General features: G+C 41.6%; 2 protein-coding genes across 5 annotated transcripts in view; one reads left to right on the forward strand and one right to left on the reverse strand.

The window, feature by feature from the left end:
* EDNRA (endothelin receptor type A) overlaps positions 1 to 14,687 on the reverse strand; it is a 36,714-nt gene extending 22,027 nt beyond the window's left edge. The window contains exons 1-2 of one of the 3 annotated variants that reach the window (XM_074993225.1): positions 14,394 to 14,687; positions 12,022 to 12,501 (exon numbers count right to left, since the gene is read on the reverse strand). In XM_074993225.1, coding sequence (XP_074849326.1) covers positions 12,022 to 12,423 — 402 coding nt within the window. In that variant the 5' untranslated portion in view covers positions 12,424 to 12,501; positions 14,394 to 14,687. Of the gene's footprint in view, positions 1 to 12,021; positions 12,502 to 14,235; positions 14,369 to 14,393 lie in introns of those variants that run through there. The other 2 variants (XM_074993222.1, XM_074993223.1) reach the window with 2 other exon arrangements.
* Positions 1 to 19,950, forward strand: part of TTC29 (tetratricopeptide repeat domain 29) — a 598,163-nt gene that overhangs the window by 1,966 nt on the left and 576,247 nt on the right. The gene's annotated exons all lie outside the window — the stretch shown is intronic.

Consider the following 19,950-nt stretch of genomic DNA (forward strand, 5'->3'; position numbering starts at 1 on the left):
ACTAGTTAAGATCCAAACCTAACTATTTTGTTAACCCTTTTGTTACTGCAACACAGCCGGCACAACAAAAGAACTGTAACCGTTTGGTTACAAAAGCCTGGCTGTGGGTCAGAGAGCTAGCAGGTCCCTGCTCTAACAGTAAAAAACTGGGTTAATTAGGACCCAGGGGAATCCGTCAGCCTGTCTTGGCTGCTTGCAGCGACGAGCTCTCTGCTCTTGTAGTTTTAAACTTGGATGATAACAAGGGCATAGTTGGTACCTCACCGCACATTGCCCGGCCACCGGCTAACAATGCCCCCCTTGTCAGCTTGCTCTCTTGTCCGCGTGGTACTCAGGAGCAGTCAGTACTATCCATCCTGGAGAGAGGGGGGCCTCCTCCTGTCTCTTCAGCCAGCCTTCCACTCCTGCAGAGCGGTGATGGCAAGAGGCACTCCCTCATAGCTTTGCATCCATCTTTTACATGTTTCAATCCATAGCTCTTGTTCTGTCCCACTTCTCTGGGATACGCTATGTTCATGAGTCATCACCACTGTTCCAGGACTCTTTATGACTGTGAGTCATCAGCTAACAGCAAGTGGGAGTTAGCTCTTCTCTTTATGGGCCCTCTTTCTCTTTCCTGAGTGGATTCTTTTGTAAGGCTCAGCACTATTATATTCTGGCTCTCAAGATGCAGACAGGCTGGTTTTCCAGGCTGATTCCATTGTGCACGTGCTCACATTCACACTTTCTTCACTCAAACAAAGGAAAGCTCACTTCAGAGAAAGCAATTTCTTTTACAAAGGAACAGCCAGGATTTCTTACAGACTTATGGTATCTATAAACAATTTCTTACTTAGTTAGAATGCTTAATATAGACTTAGCTGCTGCTACGAAACAAAGCTTACAGAAAATCACAGGACTTAGGTCTGCATTGTACTGGACTGAGTGGAGGCTTCATACAACACAAGCGACAAGCACCAGTTTTACAAAGGGGTTGTTACATGCACAAGAAACATACTTTACTACAGTAATGTGTGTGTGGTGGGGGAATCTTCCATCTACTAAATAGGGAGGGGTGGAGTCCGTCTCTCACTTGTAACACTCTGAGTAGCCCAGTTAACCCCTGGAAGACTGTTTTACTACAGCCAGCAAGAATCTATTCTATATGGAAAGTCACTCTAAACAATATTTGCTATGTATATGTTTGCTTTTTCCAAAAAGCTCTTCTCTTGACTGAGGTCTTAAAGTTCATTTCAGGAGCCACAGAACCGCTGTTGAAGATGAGAGGACTTAATCTGTAAGATTTTTGCTTTCCAGTGCCTTCCAAGATAATTGTCTAGCCAGTTTTGGAGGCTTGGCTTCAGCTGTGAAATTCAGGTCTACATTTTGATTTCAGACTCTCAGGCTATGTCTACACTACAGCAATCTATTGACAGAAGTCACATTTAGAAGAGATCTTCTGACAAAACTTATGTCGACCGATTGCGGCCACACACAAAAGCAGATTGAAAAAGTGATCCTCTCTGTTGACAGAGAGAGGCCAGACTGTCTGGCCCTCTCTCAACAGACTAGCCAACTGGAAGCACAGAAGACAGGGCTACCTGGTGACTTGGAAGCCCTGTCTGTCAACAGAGGCCCCCCCACCCCAGTGCATACATGTGGGTTTTTCACTGACAGATTCTGTCGAGGAAGGAGTTCTGTATCATGGCAGAGAGGCAGAAGGCTGTTGACAAAAGTGCTGAGTTTTGTCAACATATTGTCAACAAAATGCATTTTGTGTGTGGATGCTCTGTGAGTTTTGTTGACAAAACCCTGGGTTTGTCAGCAAAACTTTCTAGTGTAGACATAAGCTCTGTGTTTGGATATGGGCCAAGTAACACCAGCTTTCACTTCCTACTGCTAAAAGTAGGATTTGAAGTGGCACTGACAAGGGGGAAGGATTTCTATTGCTGTTATCAATCCCCTTAGCCATCAAGTCATCCAAACATTTATTTACCATTATAATTAATACTTAAGACTGGGTCTACACTACAGATTTTTGTCAACAAAAATTACTGTTGGGACATATTTCCCAATAGAACCTCTGTCGACAGAGAGCAGCCAGACTGTCCAGCACCATGTCCACACTAGATGCATCTGTCGACAGAAAGTTATTCTCGACACTGAAATCTCCATAGAAACTCAGTCAACAGATTGTATCTACACACAACTTGCTGTGTTGACAGAGAACTGCCAGGCTGCACTGCCCTTTGGTGCCAGGAAGCAGAATGGCAGCTCTGCAAAGAGGGCTGCCCAGCAACGTGAATTCCTCTCTGTTGACAGAAGTGTCTACACGGCACTCCTGTCAACAGTACTTTGTCGAGAGATTGTTATGCCTCAATTTTTTGAATAGTAACAGAGAAGGAGCCATGTTAGTTTATATACTATCAAAACAAAAAAGCAGTCAAGTAGCACTTTAAAGGCTAACAAAATAATTTATTAGGTGAGCTTTTGTGGGACAGACGAAGTGGGTCTGTCCCACGAAAGCTCACTTAATAACTGATTTTGTTAGTCTTTAAAGTGCTACTTGACTGCTTTTTTGTTTCAATTTTTTGAGGAATAATACCATCGAGGCAAATGCAGCGTTCTGTCGAGAATCTGTCAACAGAATGCTTTAAGAGTGTAGATGCTCCCTGACTTATGTCGACGGAATGCCACTTCTGTTGACAAAACTCTCTAGTGTAGGCCCAGCGAGAGTGTCTACAATATCTTTTTGTCAGCATAATCTGTTGACAGTGATGTTACGCTTCATACAAGAGCGATTTAACTCTCTCAAGGAAAATGCTGCATTCTGTGAACAGTTTCTCAACAGAAAGCATTTGTAACGTGGACAATCCATGAGTTTTGTTGACAAAATTCTGTAGTGTAGATGCAGCCTAAGAGTTAGTGGAAAACAGTCATTTTTATATTTGTATTGTCTGTGGTCCCTACGTATAGTAAGCATAAAAACAAATGTGTATTTTGCAGCAACTATCTGAAACTCTGCTACCTACAAAGCAAACATTGGTTTAAAAAAAGTCTTGTACTTGAAAAAGGTTCATTTAGTCACTGGTTTTCACAGTGATATCCTGTCATGGTTGCAGCATGTATATTTGCTTCTGACTCCGCAGGAATCTCCCCTTTTGCAAGATGAAAAATATTTCATTCCTTTTGTTTCTTCCTTTCTACTTTTTTCCTTGACTGAAGTAATAGTTGTACTGAACCATTATACATCTCTTTTAAGTTGAGTTTTAATAGAGATTACTGGGATCAGAATTAATTTACTTCATTTTTCAGATTAATTTTGCAGTTATTTTGGTAGGTAGTTTCTATTATCATTCAACTCCGGCTATGAATTCATTACTTCCCCTTGGAGTAGGTGTCAGATTTTTCCTCTTCAGATTGCTTTAGAATCGTAGATCTGATTCTGTTTGCACTCCCAGTGCAAGTCCAATGCTCTAGTTTTCCAATTTCCCATTAGGACACAAATAACTCCTAAGAATTTCAGCTGGAGTTACTCATATCCTTTGCATGGGACATTTGGACCATTGATTTTAATGAGGTTATTTCTGCTATACATGGTCATGAGATGAAAATCAGACCCACTGGGGCTGATCACCCAGTTGTCTTGCACATCATATTGTCTGTGCAAAGTAGATGTTTAATGCTACCAGATCAAAATGGCACTCCAGGACCAGATGGCGAATCAGGCTCAGTATCCCTCTTGGTGTCCATAATACAGATCAGGTCTCCTCCATGTGGATTATGGTGTCACTCCAACAGCACCACAGCTATGCCAGCATAACTCACTCATGGGCTACGTCTACACGTGCCCCAAACTTTGAAATGGCCACGCAAATGGCCATTTCGAAGTTTACTAATGAAGCGCTGAAATGCATACTCAGCTCTTCATTAGCATGCGGGCGGTCGCGGCACTTCAAAATTGACGTGCCTTGCCGCCGCGCGTCTCGTCCAGACAGGGCTCCTTTTCGAAAGGACGCCGCCTACTTTGAAGTCCCCTTATTCCCATGAGCTGATGTGTATTTCAGAGTCAGAGGATAGTCTGTAAAATCAAGTTGTGGGGCAATTTCTTAGAGAGAGCCAGGTGTCGCCAACAACATATTTATAGATTGAAACCAGAAACTGAGATTTAAAGGCTCCATTCTTGGTATTCAGAAAAATTGACCAGGCGTACACAGCTTCAAGAGCCTCTTCACCCTGATCCTGGACTAATGAAGCAAACAGAGCAGAGGCATTGGAAACATTCCACTGAAATAATTTTTAAATGTCACCTAGCTGGTTTTACTTTGCCGCTCTTGCTATATGTTAAACCCCATGGCAGCGGCCACACTAGCTTCTCCTTTCAGAGGGGCTATGGTAATATGGCACTTCAGACTATGCTAAAGAGACACTGTCATGAATACGCAGCACCTCATTAACATAATGGCAGCCACATGTGCTTCAGAACTGCTGGTTTCAAAACACTCGCTTCCCATGTAGCCGGGGGCCTTTCACAATGACCCCCCTAATTTGGAAAGCCCCTTCTTCCCAAAACCAAATGGGAAGAAGGGGCTTACAAAATCAGGAGGTCATTTCAAAAGGCCCCCGGCTACACGGGCAGCATGTGTTTTGAAATCAGCAGTTTTGAAGCATGCGTGGCTTCTATTATGCTAATGAGGTGCTGAATATTCATGGAAGCACCTCATTAGCATAATTTGAAGTGCCACATTACCATAGCCCCTCCGAAAGCCGATTAGTGTGCTAGCTACTGTATAAACACAGATAAAAACCCAGGCAGTTAGTCCAGGTCCCAAGCAATTTACAATCTGACAGATAGAAATATTATAGTGGGGCTTATGCAGAACAACTCATTACTTAATAAACAAAGGTGCTACAGGACTGCTTGCTACCCCTCTGAGACTGTAAGTAATGTAGTCCTCCTATATAAAACAAGGACCAAGTACATGGGCACATTGCGTACTGGCTGTTAAATGGTTCTGTGCTGCTCTGTAGTTGCAGATGGCTCTACCATATCCACAGAGTACCAGACATGCTGGGATTTCCAGGAATGATGGGGCTCTTCCCTGCCATTGTGACCTCACACACATATAAGGTTAGTCCACATGGATGATGCCATTTTTCAGAGCATGCCACACTGGCCCTGCCAGCATGACCTCATGTTCCCCTGAAGCTGAGCTCTGTTTCACAGAGTATGTACTTTTTCTGAAGCACACCTTCCCCTTATGCAATGGAATTATATAGGTTCCATGGCCAAAGGACCTTTTTGCCATGGATGTGGAGCTGGATTTGCTCCATAGGCTAGTGCTACACTCACCCCAGTGCTGGCAGCTTGATGCAAATGAGCAGTCTCAAAAATGCAAAATGACCCCTTATTTGCATATCCGAGCAGCTCATTTGTATATTCACAACAGAAAACAAGCAATGAAGACATGGTTCTGCCAGCAAAAATCCCCTTTTTCAGCATACATGTATTCCTTGTTTTTTTCCCAGGGATAAAGGGCTGGCGAGGGGGGGCGGTCTGCTGACAAGAGCCAAATCTTCACTGCTTGTTTTCTTCTATGAATATGCAAATAAGCCACTGGAATATGCAAATGATCTCCCATTTTGCATTTTCGAGACTGCTCATTTGTATCAAGCTGCCAGCACTAAAGGTGAGTGTAGCTCTAGCCTTAGTGAAGAGATATCAGCTGGAGTTTGTAGTCTCCAAGAGGTGTACCTCTGGACTATAATCTGCTTGTCACAAATTGCTTATATGGCCCTTATTTTGAAAAATTCTCAAAACCTTTGTGATGAATCATGATGCTAAAAGCAGAACAATGTGACATTTATACTTACAGTCTGCCATTTATAAAATAAAAGATGGTTTTGCCCATGTTTCCCTCCTCCCCAAAACAGGATGGAAGAAAACAAACCATTGGAAAAAATCTTTAGCTCTGGAAGAGCCACAGAATTGCTGTTTCCTCCCCTGGGTCTGTGAGATTAGTAGGCAAAATACGGATGGAAGGCAGGGAGTTAGTCTAGGACCCAAGCTATCCCAAGCATCAGTATTGTAGGTACCCCGCCAGTGGGACTCCCTCTACACTACGTACTGGCCCTCCATCAGCCACTTCTGGACCAGGAGACTACCACTGGTGGTTGGCCTCCTGTTATTCTTTATAGAGGATCAAAAAGAATGCAGAGTGGAACTTCAAATGACACGCACTTCACACACAGCATATTACAGCTCTTTAGCAGTTCTCTGCTGGGAACATATTTGTAATTTTACTCCTACTTCCTATTTCATTTTCTGTGAGGACAACAGGCCATCTATAGTTTTTGTGAAGAGTGAAATCATGTGGAGAGGGAAGGAGTATCAGCAAAGCCATTTCATTTTCTCCCCTCTGCACTGTCCCAGCCCAAGTTTTTCTTTTTTCCTGCAGTTTTTACTCCCCTTTTTCCCTGCTAAACAGTGGTGGGAGTGAGCCACAGGGTCTCTGGCAATGATATATTTGGATTCCTACTGTTTTTTTTCTTCCCATTTAGTCAGTGAGATGTAACTATGGAGGGGGGCTCTACAGGCCTCACGCTGAAGCAGAAGGGTTAAATTTCATAGTGATGCTGAAAGCTCAGATAATGAATGCCTGGTTCTGAAGCAAACAGCATTTACATTTCTTGAGTTTGTCTTTAAAATTCTTGTACTATTATTTTACAAAGTCTGCCTAGTGGTAAAGCATTCCTTACAATTCTAGACATCTCCCTCGTGGTATTTTTATTGTTTACACAGTATGATTAGTTGCTTTTTTGATTTGGTCTGTGGTGCTGGCAAAAGTCCCTTTCTTTTGAGGTATACTGTACTTCAAGCTGAGCTGCTCTTCTTCAGAGGAATTATCTGTAAGGTATGCTTGTGTGCACAGTAGTTTGTTGAAAAGATTTTTTTCACTCCCTAGGCAAAGTGCTTCTTTTATTTTTCTTCCAACTGTGTTGCCTTTTGTATGTTACTAAAAGAGAATGACAGCCTTGCTAACAAACTACTGCAGAACTGGTGAACCCTGAATATGTGCTGTTGGAATGCTCCCTTGTTATCTATTTCAGATGATTGAAGAAAGAACAGAGAGAACATTCTAAAACATTCTTGTTATACCTAGGCACCTACCTACTACAGTGATCAGTGCACTACAAACCCACAGACACTGGCTGGGTCTACATTTGCCCCCAACTTTGAAGGGGGCATGTTAATCTGGGTGATGGGAGATTAGTACTGAAGTTCGGCGGCGAATATGCAGCACTTCATTAGGCTAATTCTCCCCCACGGCAACTTCGAAGAGCAAACTTCAAAGTGCTGGCATGCGTGTAGCTGGTTTTTGGTAAGAGTAAAGGGACTTCAGTGCCAGCATGCGTGTAGCTGGTTTTTGAGGAGTAAAGTGACTTTGAAGTAGTGCGGGCACTTCAAAGTGCCCGCGGCTACACGCATGCCAGCACTTTGAAGTTTGATGGTTTGAAGTTGCCGCAGGGGAGAATTAGCCTAATGAAGGGCTGCATATTCAATAGACTGCTGACGTTTGGATGCTTGTGTGACCACAACATGAGCTTAACAACAGAAAACTTCAGGTCATAAAAGATAAACACCCTTTTGTTCAGCTGTTTGAGCACTGGAAATATATATCACCTCTCTGGTTTGGGGTTACTGACTGCACCAATATTAAAATGAATTTGAAATATACACAGTTAATCAGATTTTTAAAAATCAAGGTATAGAAGGAGCTACTTTGCCCTGAGTTTATTTCTGTATAACCTAATTGTCCAGAGAGTTTAAAACTACTATATGTAAGGCAACAAGTTGTATATCAACCTCATTTCCAAGGTGAGTTTTGGATGATCAGAGTTTTGCCTTAAAACCATACACAGGCTGGAAGGTGAGCTCATAATAAAAGTGTAGCAGATTGCTCTTCAAAAAAGCTAGGTTGTAGCAGACTATTTAGTTTGTTGAATAGTAACAGAGAGGAAGCCGTGCTAGTCTATACACTATCAAAACAAAAAGCAGTCAAGTAGCACTTTAAAGACTAGCAAAATAAACCGGGACGGGAACTTTCTGAGTCACTATAGGGGCTCGTCTGCATACTTGGCTTAATCTAATTCTTGACCTCCCCCACCACCCCTCCACTCTCTGATTTGCTCACCTTGATTATCTTTTTCTGATTTGTCCTCCTTGCTTACTGTTTTTGGTTCTCTGTGCCTTAAATATTGAGTCTGTTCTGGTCTGGCTATGGTCTGAAGAAGTGGGTCCGTCCCACAAAAGCTCACCCAATAAACTATTTTGCTAGTCTTTAAAGTGCTACTTGACTGCTTTTTGTTTTTATTTAGTTTGTGTTTTAATAATAAATATTTGTGACGTCCTTTTTCAATCTCCATCAAATATTACTGACTCCTGAACACTTTGCCATATTTTACATCTTACGTTAACTACTCCAGCAATTTTGTACAAAAATAATGATCAGGTTTTTTATTCTCTTCCTGGGTACAAATAAGTCTTATGGACTTTAGGCATAAGGAAGGGATCCCTGTGTGGGGAAGATTTGGGCCCAAGTAGTGTACATACAAAATACATTTGATTAAAAACAGAACTGAAAGTGGTAGTAAGACCAGTGTTTCAGTGTTTTAGGGCTCAGGCCATTCAAAAGTCATTAATGAACATTGCTAGAACATTTTTGGAAATCCTTTGGGGGGAAGCAGCTATGAGGAAAAGAAGTTATAGGATAATGGTAGTTGGAGAGAAAAAGTCCTAGAAGATATCCGAGTCCATCTTTCAGCCAAGGCAGGATCAGAAAATAGCCTAAACATGAAGGATCAGATCCTCAGCTGATACATGGCTCAGATATATCTGTTTGTAGTATTTCTTCACATTTAATTAGTTCAAACTGTGTATTACAGGAAGAGTCCTCAATTTATATTACAGTGAAGGACTCTTCAAAAAGAGGTAAGGTTCAGATTTTGTGGAAAAAAATCCAGTAATTTATTTCCTGTAAACCTCTTTCCATAATTTTGACTAGATGTATGGAAAAATATACACACGTTCTGAATATAGTCTCCTCTTTTTATGATAGTGTATGACTGCCAATTAGTAGCTACACTGCACTTGAAACTTATATTTTATGAATGTAATATTTATATTAATTTGTATTTTTGTGATTGAATATACATTATAAATGCAAACAAACACAAAAGAAACAGATTTTGATACAGCACGCAATAGTGGAATAACCTTCGCACAGAGGAAGCTTATTCTTGGGCCCAGTTAATTAGTGTATTGTTTATGTCTTGGATTATGAAAGTCTCAATCTCTTATACATTTTTATCCTATGTTACCTGATTGTGGAAGTCTTATTATCCAGATAAATACATGCACTCTCTGATATCCAAGGCAATTTGCTTGACTAAACAATGCAAGAGCTCTATAAATTATACAACATTTGAAATGATTTATGTATAAAAGATCATGTTGCATTAATTAGTCAGGGAAGTAAGTAATAACTATCTTCAGCAGAATACTGTTCTGACGCCTCCAATTCAACCTGATCCGGCTTTGCTTGAGCTTATATGGCTTATCATGAAGCTGATCTCTGAAATGTAGACCCTTAAAATTTAGTTCAAAACAGAAAGTGCAGAAAATCTTGCAGCTTTCAGAATGCAGGTAAATATTGCTGTGGATTGGAGGATTCCTGTATGTTCTAAAGGCTGCGAAAATGTTAAACTAACTTATAAAGTAGAACATTGTTTTAAAAAGAGTTTACTATTTAAAAACAACTCTATAATAACATTAAACTTTGTAAGGGAAATTGTCAAGGTGCTCGGTTCTAAATTTTAATACTTCCCAGCCAACTCAAAGTACAATTCAATTTTGTAAGTATATTCAGTGTATTCAGGTTTCAAAACTTATTCAGGTTCCAAAGCTAATCTCTCAAACATTAAGAAATGGCAGAATTAAATTTAATGCAACTTTAATTCTGCTTTCTCAGAGTATGAATTGAATACAAATTGAAATCCTGGTCCCAGCAAAGTAAATAGCAAAGCTCCCACTAACTTCAAAGAGGCCAAGATTTCAACTACAGTCTTTAATTACATATTTATATACTGTTTTTTTCCAAAGTGCCAGAAGGGTATTTTGATAGCGTGAGCTTGGGCCATTTTGGTTTGTATTCTGTGTGATGATTCCAGTCTGTGCAGCTGCTTCAGAATGATGCATGAGATACAACCTGGCCAAAGAGCATGCATAGTGCCAATGGAATATTTAGAGATACTGGATGGGTGGGTGAAATAATATCTTTTATTGGACCAGCTTCTGGTGATGAGAGACACAGTCTTTGGGGCCAAACAGAGCTCTTTGTAAGTCAGCCAAACTATTTTGATTTGTTTCAGCAAACCTGAAACAAAATATTTTGTTTTGATTTTCCTGATAGAAAAGTGAATATTTTTGGCAAAGTTAAAATGTTTGCATATATAATTTCAATTTTTAGAATTTGCACTCCCCATTGAAAAACAAATGTATGGCAAATTTTCATCCACCTGTATTTGCTTCTACTATAACACATGCATTTTTTGCCTATCCCTTTGGCTTGATTCTGGTCTCACTGGTTTAAACCAGGGTAATGCTATTAACTTAAATTGAATAACCTCTCATTTATACCAGTGTAAGTGAGATCATGAACAGGCTCTGTGTCTTATTTCATACACATATACATATATTTGATTAGTTTTATAAATTAAACAATTAGAATTTCTTATAGCCTTGTATATACAACTGTATCATAGTTATGCTCCCAAGTACAAGTCACAGTATGCATTTCTAAAGACTGAGATTTTCAAAATCTAAGCTATTTTCTTTTTATTTTAAAACCCAATTTTAAGACCGAATAGACAAACATTTACTATATATTTTATGTATCAAAATGATATGTATGTGAAAGTGAGCAAAACCCAAAATTTGCCAAAATTTTTGGGGAGTTAATTGTTTATTTGATAGCAGTAGTTTTCAACTGGCAGCCTTTGGATCCTCAGGCTTCTGCAGACTGTGTATAAGGAATTCATGAAAGTTTACTAGTACTATAGAACAGTGGTTTTCAAGCTGTGGTTGACAGACCTCTGGGAGTCTGCAGTCCATGACCAAAATTTCCAAATGGGACAATCCTCCACAAATGAAAAAAAAAAAAGGATTAAAAGATGCTATGTTAATTTGTTATGCTTTCTTGAGGTCCTAAGGCACGAATAGTCATAATAACTTCAAGAGTATGTTTGCTTTCCAGGCTCACAAGGCTAAAGTTAGAAGAATTTTACAAACATATTTCAAGGGTTTCTGAAACACATTCAGGCAAGTTTCAAGAACAGTCAAATATTTTGATCCTCAGGAGGAATACCAAGGGCCCAGTCCTGTTCTTATTTAGAAACTATTCTGATATATAAGTTGCCTTAACAATTATAAACTGATTTGAACCTCTGCCATGAATGAATTTTAAGTTCAAGCCTTAACACTCAACTCTACTGACATTCTAGAAAGGCTATGAAATTATTGCATAAGGATTATAAATCATTGGGAATATTTTCTGTGAAAACAAAGCAGAACGGGATCTGTACCCAAAACAGTCATGATCAATTTGATCTATAAAGAGAATGGCAGACTTTCCAAAAGCTGCCCTCTTCATTTGTTTAATGCTGACCTTTGCTAGTTGTCTGAAGGTCACCGTTCAGAATCATATTCTATTATATTTTATTTATAACCAGTTGCTGCTAAATACACAAGGACACACCTTGCTATGGTTAGTCAGAAAAAGTTGCAAAAGAGGATTCACTGTTATCTTCATGAGGAGAAACCTAAAATGGTTTGCATTTGCTTTTGCTTTTGAACAGACTGTTACCTTTTTACTTTGCTTATTAATAAATAGAAAAGTAGTAATTAGACACAAATGAACACACCGATATGTTGTGAGCCTGTTAAAGAACAGCAGTTAAAGCGTACCCGTTGTTGCTTCCTACCTTATATACATTGATAGGAATATCAATGACAATATAGATAAGGTCTCCCAGTGCCAGGCTAGCTATCAGCGCATTGGGGCCATTCCTCATACACTTGTTCTGGTAAATGATCCTCAGCAAAGCTGCATTCCCAACCAATCCAATGATGAAAATAATACAAGAAATCACTGTGTTAATGTATTTGAAAGTGGTGGCAATTTTAGGTCTTTGAAAGCAATAGACTGTTTTGTTGGGCACGATGGGTCGACTAGTAGCAAGGAGTAAGCTGAGCTCTATTCCAGAGTAAGTGGTCAGATAGTTCCCAGAATCACTCAGATTGGCATAATATCTATCTGAACTGTCACTCAGGACACATCCAGCCACAAGCAATAGCAAGGTGACCCTTAAACAAAAGGTTTGCATCCTGAAGTCTTGAATGGCAGGTGCTGTCAAGGAAATAGTTCTTTCAGTATTTCAATGTGATCCTTCTCACTTCTTCACCTACATGGAGAAACAAAACAAACAAAACACAGATTAACAATCATCTTATTTCTCATTTCAAAAGAAGTGCCTGTGCAGCTTGTTTCTCATACTAGTTAAGCTATCTTGAATAATAGATTACAAAATGAGACAGAAAATCCCCATGGCATTTGAAGGCTAGTGCTAAAGAAATCCATATCACAAAAGAGTGTAGGAGTGTTTGTCTACATAAGGGATAAAGCATTCCAGACAACAAGTGGTGGATAAGAGTTTTATCACAAGGCTTAGGCTTCCAAGTTGAGTACATCAGTATGTGGTCTCTTGGCAGCATTACTGATAGTTTAATCAAAAGAAAACTTAAATTTTCCATTGCTGAATTCTGCTAAATAACAAACCCACAACTCTAAATTCATAATTATTTGTTTAATGCCAGAATTTGTGGTGATGATGATGATGATTAGTATTGTTATTCATTTTAGTATTTGTTCATGTACTTCAACAATGATGCTCTAGATCTATTGTTCTTTGCCATAACAGTTAGCTGGGACTATTAAACAGAATAACAGTTAAGAATTTACAGTAGCAAGCAATGACTGGTGTGGGGCAGTGGTTTGAGCATTGGCCTTATAAACCCAGGCTTGTGAGCACAGACCTTGAGGAGGCCATCTAGGGTAAATAGATAAAAAGAAAATTCTGTTAGGTATGGTGGTTAGTCCTGCCAATAGGGTAGGGGGTCTTGACTCAATGACCTCTTGAGGTCCCTCCCAGCTCTATGACATATATAGAGGGGTTACTGAGCCTTTGTGCACTGTATCATACTGCAGATATTTAGCACTATTACCTACCATGCTCTTCCATTCCAGTAGGTTGTATATAAAGAGTCATGAGTGTATTATAAGGGAGTGTGTGTGTATTTTTCATGGAATATATGAATTCCTGTGTTTGATACAAATTTGGAGTTTGAAGAAGTAGTAAAACCAAAATTAAAAAATTACCTATATTAATTCCCAAGAATATAGATTTATGATATATATATTCAAGATATGGAGTCACTGATAAATCCTCCATTACTACATGCTTGTTTTCAGCATGTCTGTATCCATCTGTAATAGCAGTGAACAAGCCCCCCCATTTGCATGCAATATAACAATATGTGCATTAACTTTCTGTAACAATGTGTTAGTCTATTGTACGTATGTAATTTCAGTATCTAAAATAGTTAAGGGATTCCTGTACATTTAAGGCCATATCCATGTGGTGTAAGTATGTCACTAACACAATGGTACACAACATTTCTTACAGCCAGCATGAGATGCTGAGAAAGAAGAAGAAAGAAAAAAACCCATCTTCCCAGCAACAAATAATATCCTGCCAGGGAGAGTAAAGCCAGGACAATCCCCATGCCAAGATTTCTAAAAACAAACACGACAATTTGAAATGATTTGTTTAGTTGATTAAATGCTATTGAGATTTATTAACATTGAATTCATTCAATTAAATCAGCCAAAAGGCACTTGAGGTTTAAAATGGAATCTAATAAACTTTACTAGAAAAGAAGTTTAAAAGAAATTACATTTAAAAATACTGACAAAAATAATTTTCTCCTGGTTAGTTCAGAGTAAGCAAATGTAGTTGTCTGTGGGGTATCTGCCCATTTCCCTTCTTCCAATACAAAAGCAAAAACCCTGGCTTGTAGTACCGTGAAAAGATCAGTTCTAAAATGCAAGTGGCAAAACATTACTTCCCACAACTCACCTTCAGCAGTAGTTGTCTGACAAGTTTTCTCCATTTAAACTTTTTTGTTAATAACATTTGTTGCAAAGATAAATTAAAATGCCTGATAACTAATGCACATTGTTATCATCATACCTAATCCCTTTCTGAACAGTTAAGGATAAGTGCTAAAAGCATACCATAAAGCTCCTCTAGGCGGCTGCTTCTGCCCCAATTCCGTTCATAGGAGACTGCAAACTCACTCCAAGTGTAGTTCAGACTGCTGCTGAGAATTTGCTCAGTGTAGCTTCTCTTGGGAAAGCCTTACCAAATCCTCCTTTCTCAATGTGTCTGGGTCGGATTGGAAATATCCACCTCCACTATAGCAGCAACAGAGAGACAGAGATGTCTGAACATCCCGGCTTTCTGTTCCCTCCCTTGGTAACCCCCATCCCCAAAGTCCAGCCCAGACAGAGACCCTGCCAATGTTGAACACAAAGGCTGCCTCCCCGGCACAAGGGAACAGTGAGTTCTTTAACCATTTCCTTCCTAACGCTGAGTTAATTTCAGCTATAGAGTATAGAAATCCACTACAGTAGCTCTCTGCTGAAGACACACAGGGCAGCGCATTGAAATACAGGACAAATGAGTGAAATAGGAGGAATTAGAAAGATAAGCATCTGGGGAAAACATTGCCTCCTGAAGATTTCCATAACCTTTGTGTTGTACTTTCTGATTTGTTGTGATTAAAAGCCTTTTACAAGCGAGTCACTAAAGTACAATTTGTAAAGTGTTAAAAAACCTGAATCCAGAAAGTCATTTTGCCCAGAGGCAGAATTCTTCAAACTGTGAACTACTGAGAGCTTGGTGGTCATGTGCACTGTCTCGCCCCCTCTTTATTTCTAACTGCTAAAATGCATTTAAAATGTTGGTGAAAATAAGCATAGTGCTATGCTTCCTAATATTTCCCAGTATTACTCTTCCAGGTAAGCCATATGTTGTGCCATTGTAGCTTCCACAGAGATGTCTTGCATTTGTGAATGGGAGGGATTCCAGTCCAGTCCAATGGAATTGCTGATGAGAAGGGAGGTGTCCATGAGACAGGCTATTCAAATGAGGTCTACAGTATCAAAAGCTTGGGAAGCCCTGCTTTATGGTCATCAATTTTTTTTATTCTCAGAAAAATGTGATTATCTCTCTGATAGCACCTGTTTCCACTCTCAGGGTCTCAGTAAAAATTTGGTCTAGGATAAGGGCCAGGTTAAGGCAATCCAGGACAGTAAGCATGCTACGATCCAGGGTATGTTTACACAACAATAACAAAAACTGCATGCTAGCCCATTCCAGTCATCTTGGGCTTGTGGGGCTTGAGTTGTGAGCAGGCCTGCCAATGGGGGGAAGTGAGGTTAAACAGTCAGTAGCCCCAGGGCCCAGAGACACAAAAGGACTTGGAGCTCCCACCTGCTCCTGCTGCACCCTTTATATTGCTACTGGAGCACTGCACGGCACACTCTGGGCAGGACTGAGGGCTGGCTGCTCCCAACCCTTCCCCTTTGCCTTATGCCCTGCCCCTTCCAGGGGCATGGAGCAGCTTCCCCGCATCCCTGGGGCCTGGCAAGTCTGTTGGTTCAGCTGGTTGTGGGGCTGTTTCACTGCTCTCTAGATTTCTGTGCGTGGGCTGGAGCTTGAGTTTTGGGACTCTCCCACTCCACAGAATTGTAACATCTGGGCTATAGCCCAAGCCGTGACTACAGAGCACTGAAACACCCTGACAGCCTGAATTAACTTTGCTGTGTAGATATGTCCTATCTGGCCCAGGGCCCCTCTGCAGTTGGTATGGCAAGAGCAGGGGACCCCACCTCTCTCAGAGAAGCAGAGGCATCAGGGCCTTTCTCCAACCTCCAAGAATGGCAGCAGGGGCCCATGCCTCTTTGGGAGCAGCAAAAGTCTTCTCTCCACAGTACAGAGGTAGAGGAGACCACAAGCTATAGACTGGTTTTTATCCCAGCAGTTGAGGTGCACCTAACTGAGTAGGTGGGAGTTCCTGCAGAGAATGTTCTGCAGGGATGTGCTGAAGGTACCTGCCCCTCCCAGTCTGAGTATCCTGAGCAGTGGGTCTTAGAGTTAACATACCATTGAATTTAATATGGCAGTTTACTTCTCTTTGAGCTATTGTTTCAGGCTCCCTGCAGACACCTGCAGCTGTCACAGTATCTGTTACATTTCCTGTATATTTTCAAATTATTCTTTTAAACCAGGGGGGCTGGAAACATTCTGAAACCGGAAACGTTTAAATGGGTTAAGCTTAGAGGTGAAAGCAACAGAGGTGATGTTGTAGTTGTGTCTGCTATAGACCGCCAGATCAGGAAGATGAGGTAGATGAGGACTTCTTCAAACAACTAACAGAAGTTTACAAATCACAGGCCCTGGTTCTCATGGGAGACGTTAACCATCCGGACATTTGTTGGGAGACCAATACAGCAGCACACAGACAATCCAGGAAGTTTTTGGAAAATGTTGGAGATAACTTCTTGGTACAAGTGCTGAAGGAACCGACCAGGGGCCATGCACAACTTGACCTGTTGGTCACAAACAGGGAAGAACTAGTTGGAGAAATGGAAGTGGGTGGCAACCTGGGCTTCAGTGACTATGAGATGGTAGATTTCGGGATCCTGACAAAAGGAAGAAAGGTGAACAGTAACATACAGACCCTTGATTTCAAGCAGACTTCAACTCCTTGAGAGAACTGATGGACAGGATCCCTGGGGATACAAGGATGAAGGGGAAAAGAGTTAAGAGAACTGGCAGTATTTTAGAGAAGTCTTACCAAAGGCACAGGAACAAACCATCCCATTGCACAGTAAGAAATACAGTTATCATAGGCAACCAGCTTGGCTTAGCAGGAAAATCCTTGGTCAGCTTAAACTCAAAAAGGATGCATATAAGAAATGGAAAGGTGGACAGTTGACTAAAGAGGAGTATAAATATATGGCTGGAGAAAGCCAGGCAGTAATCAGGAAAGCGAAAGCACAGTTTGAACTGAACCTGACAAGGGATGTGAAGGGTAACAAGAAGGGTTTCTACAGGCATGTTAACAATAAGAGGGTTATCGGGGAAGGTGTGTGGCCATTAGTAGGTGAGAGAGGTAACTTAAGCTACGTCTACACGTGAAGCCTACATCGAAGTAGCTTATTTCGATGTAGCGACATCGAAATAGGCTATTTCGATGAATAACGTCTACACATCCTCCAGGGCTGGCAACGTCGACGTTCAACGTCAACGTTGGGCAGCACCACATCGAAATAGGCGCTGCGAGGGAACGTCTACACGCCAAAGTAGCACACATTGAAATAAGGGTGCCAGGAACAGCTGCAGACAGGGTTACAGGGCGGACTCAACAGCAAGCCGCTCCCTTAAAGGGCCCCTCCCAGACACAGTTGCACTAAACAACACAAGATCCACAGAGCCGACAACTGGTTGCAGACCCTGTGCATGCAGCATGGATCCCCAGGTGCAGCAGCAGCAGCCAGAAGCCCTGGGCTAAGAGCTGCTGCATACGTTGACCATAGAGCCCCGCAGGGGCTGGAGAGCGAGCGTCTCTCAACCCCTCAGCTGATGGCCACCATGGCGGACCCCGCTATTTCGATGTTGCGGGACGCGGATCGTCTACACGTGCCCTACTTCGACGTTCAACTTCGAAGTAGGGCGCTATTCCCATCCCCTCATGGGGCTAGCGGCTTCGACGTCTCGCCACCTAACGTCGATTTCAACTTCGAAATAGCGCCCAACAAGTGTAGCTGTGACGGGCGCTATTTCGAAGTTAGTGCCGCTACTTCGAAGTAGCGTGCACGTGTAGACACGGCTTTAGTGACAGATGATGTAAGAAAAGCTGAAGTACTTAATGCTTTTTTTGCCTCAGTCTTCACGGACAAGGACAGGTCCTGCACTATGGTGCTACACAATGCAGTATGGGAAGGTGGAGGGCAGCCATCAGTGGGGAAAGAATGGGTAAAGAGCCATGTAGAAAAACCAGATGTACAGAAATCCATGGGTCTGGAATTAATGCACCAAAGGGTACTGAGGGAATTAGCAGATGTCCTTGCTGAGCCTTTGGCCATTATCTTTGAAGACTCTTGGAGATCGGAAGAGATCCTAGATGACTGGAAAAAGGCAAATGTAGTTCCCATCTTTAAAAAAGGCAAGAAGGACAATCCAGGCAACTATGGACCAGTCAGCCTTTCCTCAATCTCTGGGAACATTATGGAGGGGATCCTGAAGGAATCCATTTTGGAGCACTTGGAAGAGGGGAAAGTGACCAAGAGTAGTCAACATGGATTCACCAAGGGCAGGTCATGCCTGACCAATCTGATTAACTTTTATGATGAAGTAACAGGCTTTGTGGACATGGGGAAGTCAGTGGATATGATATACCTTGACTTCAGCAAAGCTTTTGATACGGTCTCCCATAACATTCTTGCCCATAAATTGAGGAAGTATGGATTGGATCCATGGGCTATAAAATGGATACAAAGCTGGCTTGACAGTCGGGCTCAATGAGTAGTGGTCAGTGGTTCAATATCTGGATGAAACAACAAGAAGTCCTGTGGCACCTGATAGACTATCAGGTATTTTGGAGCTAGTCTATAAGGTGCCACAGGACTTCTTGTTTTTCTACCTCTCTAATATCTGGAGGGTGGTTGGTTTCAAATGGAGTGCCCCAAGGCTCATTTCTGGGGCCCGTGTTGTTCAACATCTTTATTAATGATCTGGACTGGATTGCACCCTCATCGAGGTTGCAGATGACACTAAGCTAGGGGGAGAGGTAGATACATTGGAGGGTAGAGATAGGATCCCGAGGTACCTGGATAAATTGGAAGATTGGGCCAAAAGAAATCTGATGTGGTTCAACAAGGAGAAGTGTAGAGTCCTGCACTTGGGACAGAGGAATCCCAAGCATTGTTATAGGCTGGGGACTGACAGGCTCAGCAGCAGTACAGCAGAATGGGACCTAGGGGTTATGGTGGATGAAAGGCTGGATATGAGTAAACTGTATGCCCTTGTAGCCAAGAAGACTAATGGCATATTAGGGTGCTTTACGAGGAGCACTGATCTAGATCTAGAGAAGTGGTTGTCCCCCTCTATTTGGCACTGGTGAGGCCACAACTGGATTATTGCATCCAGTTTTGGGGCCCCCCAGTATAAAAGGAATGTGGATGTGCTGAAGCAGGTTCAGAAGAGGGCGACAAAAATGATTAAGGGTCTGGAGCACATGGTCTATGAGGAGAGGCTGAGGGGTTTGGGCTTATTTAATTTACAGAAGAGAAGACTGAGGGGTGATTTAATAGCAGCCTTCAGCTTCCTTAAGGGGCGCTCTAAAGAGGATGGAGAGAAACTGTTCTCATTGGTGACAGATGGCAGAACAAGGAGCAATGGTCTGAAGTTACAGAAGGAGAGGAGTAAGTTGGCTATTAGGAAAAACTACTTCACCAGGAGGGTGGTGAAGCTTTGGAATGCGTTGCCTAGAGAAGTGGTGGATTCTCCATCCCTAGAGGTTTTTAAGTCCCAGCTTGACAAGGTCCTGGCTGGGATGACTTAGTTGGGGTTGATCGTGCATGAAGCAGGGGGCTGGACTAAATGACCTCCTGAGGTCCCTTCCAGCCCTATGATTCTATGAAAGCTCAGATTTTGACATGATCATGTGACTTCCAGAACCTGGGTCTCGGCAAAGGGTTGTAGGACTGGTGTTTTAATTCTGGC

This window comes from Carettochelys insculpta, chromosome 4 (genome assembly GCF_033958435.1).
Source record: "Carettochelys insculpta isolate YL-2023 chromosome 4, ASM3395843v1, whole genome shotgun sequence".
Taxonomy (NCBI): domain Eukaryota; kingdom Metazoa; phylum Chordata; order Testudines; family Carettochelyidae; genus Carettochelys; species Carettochelys insculpta.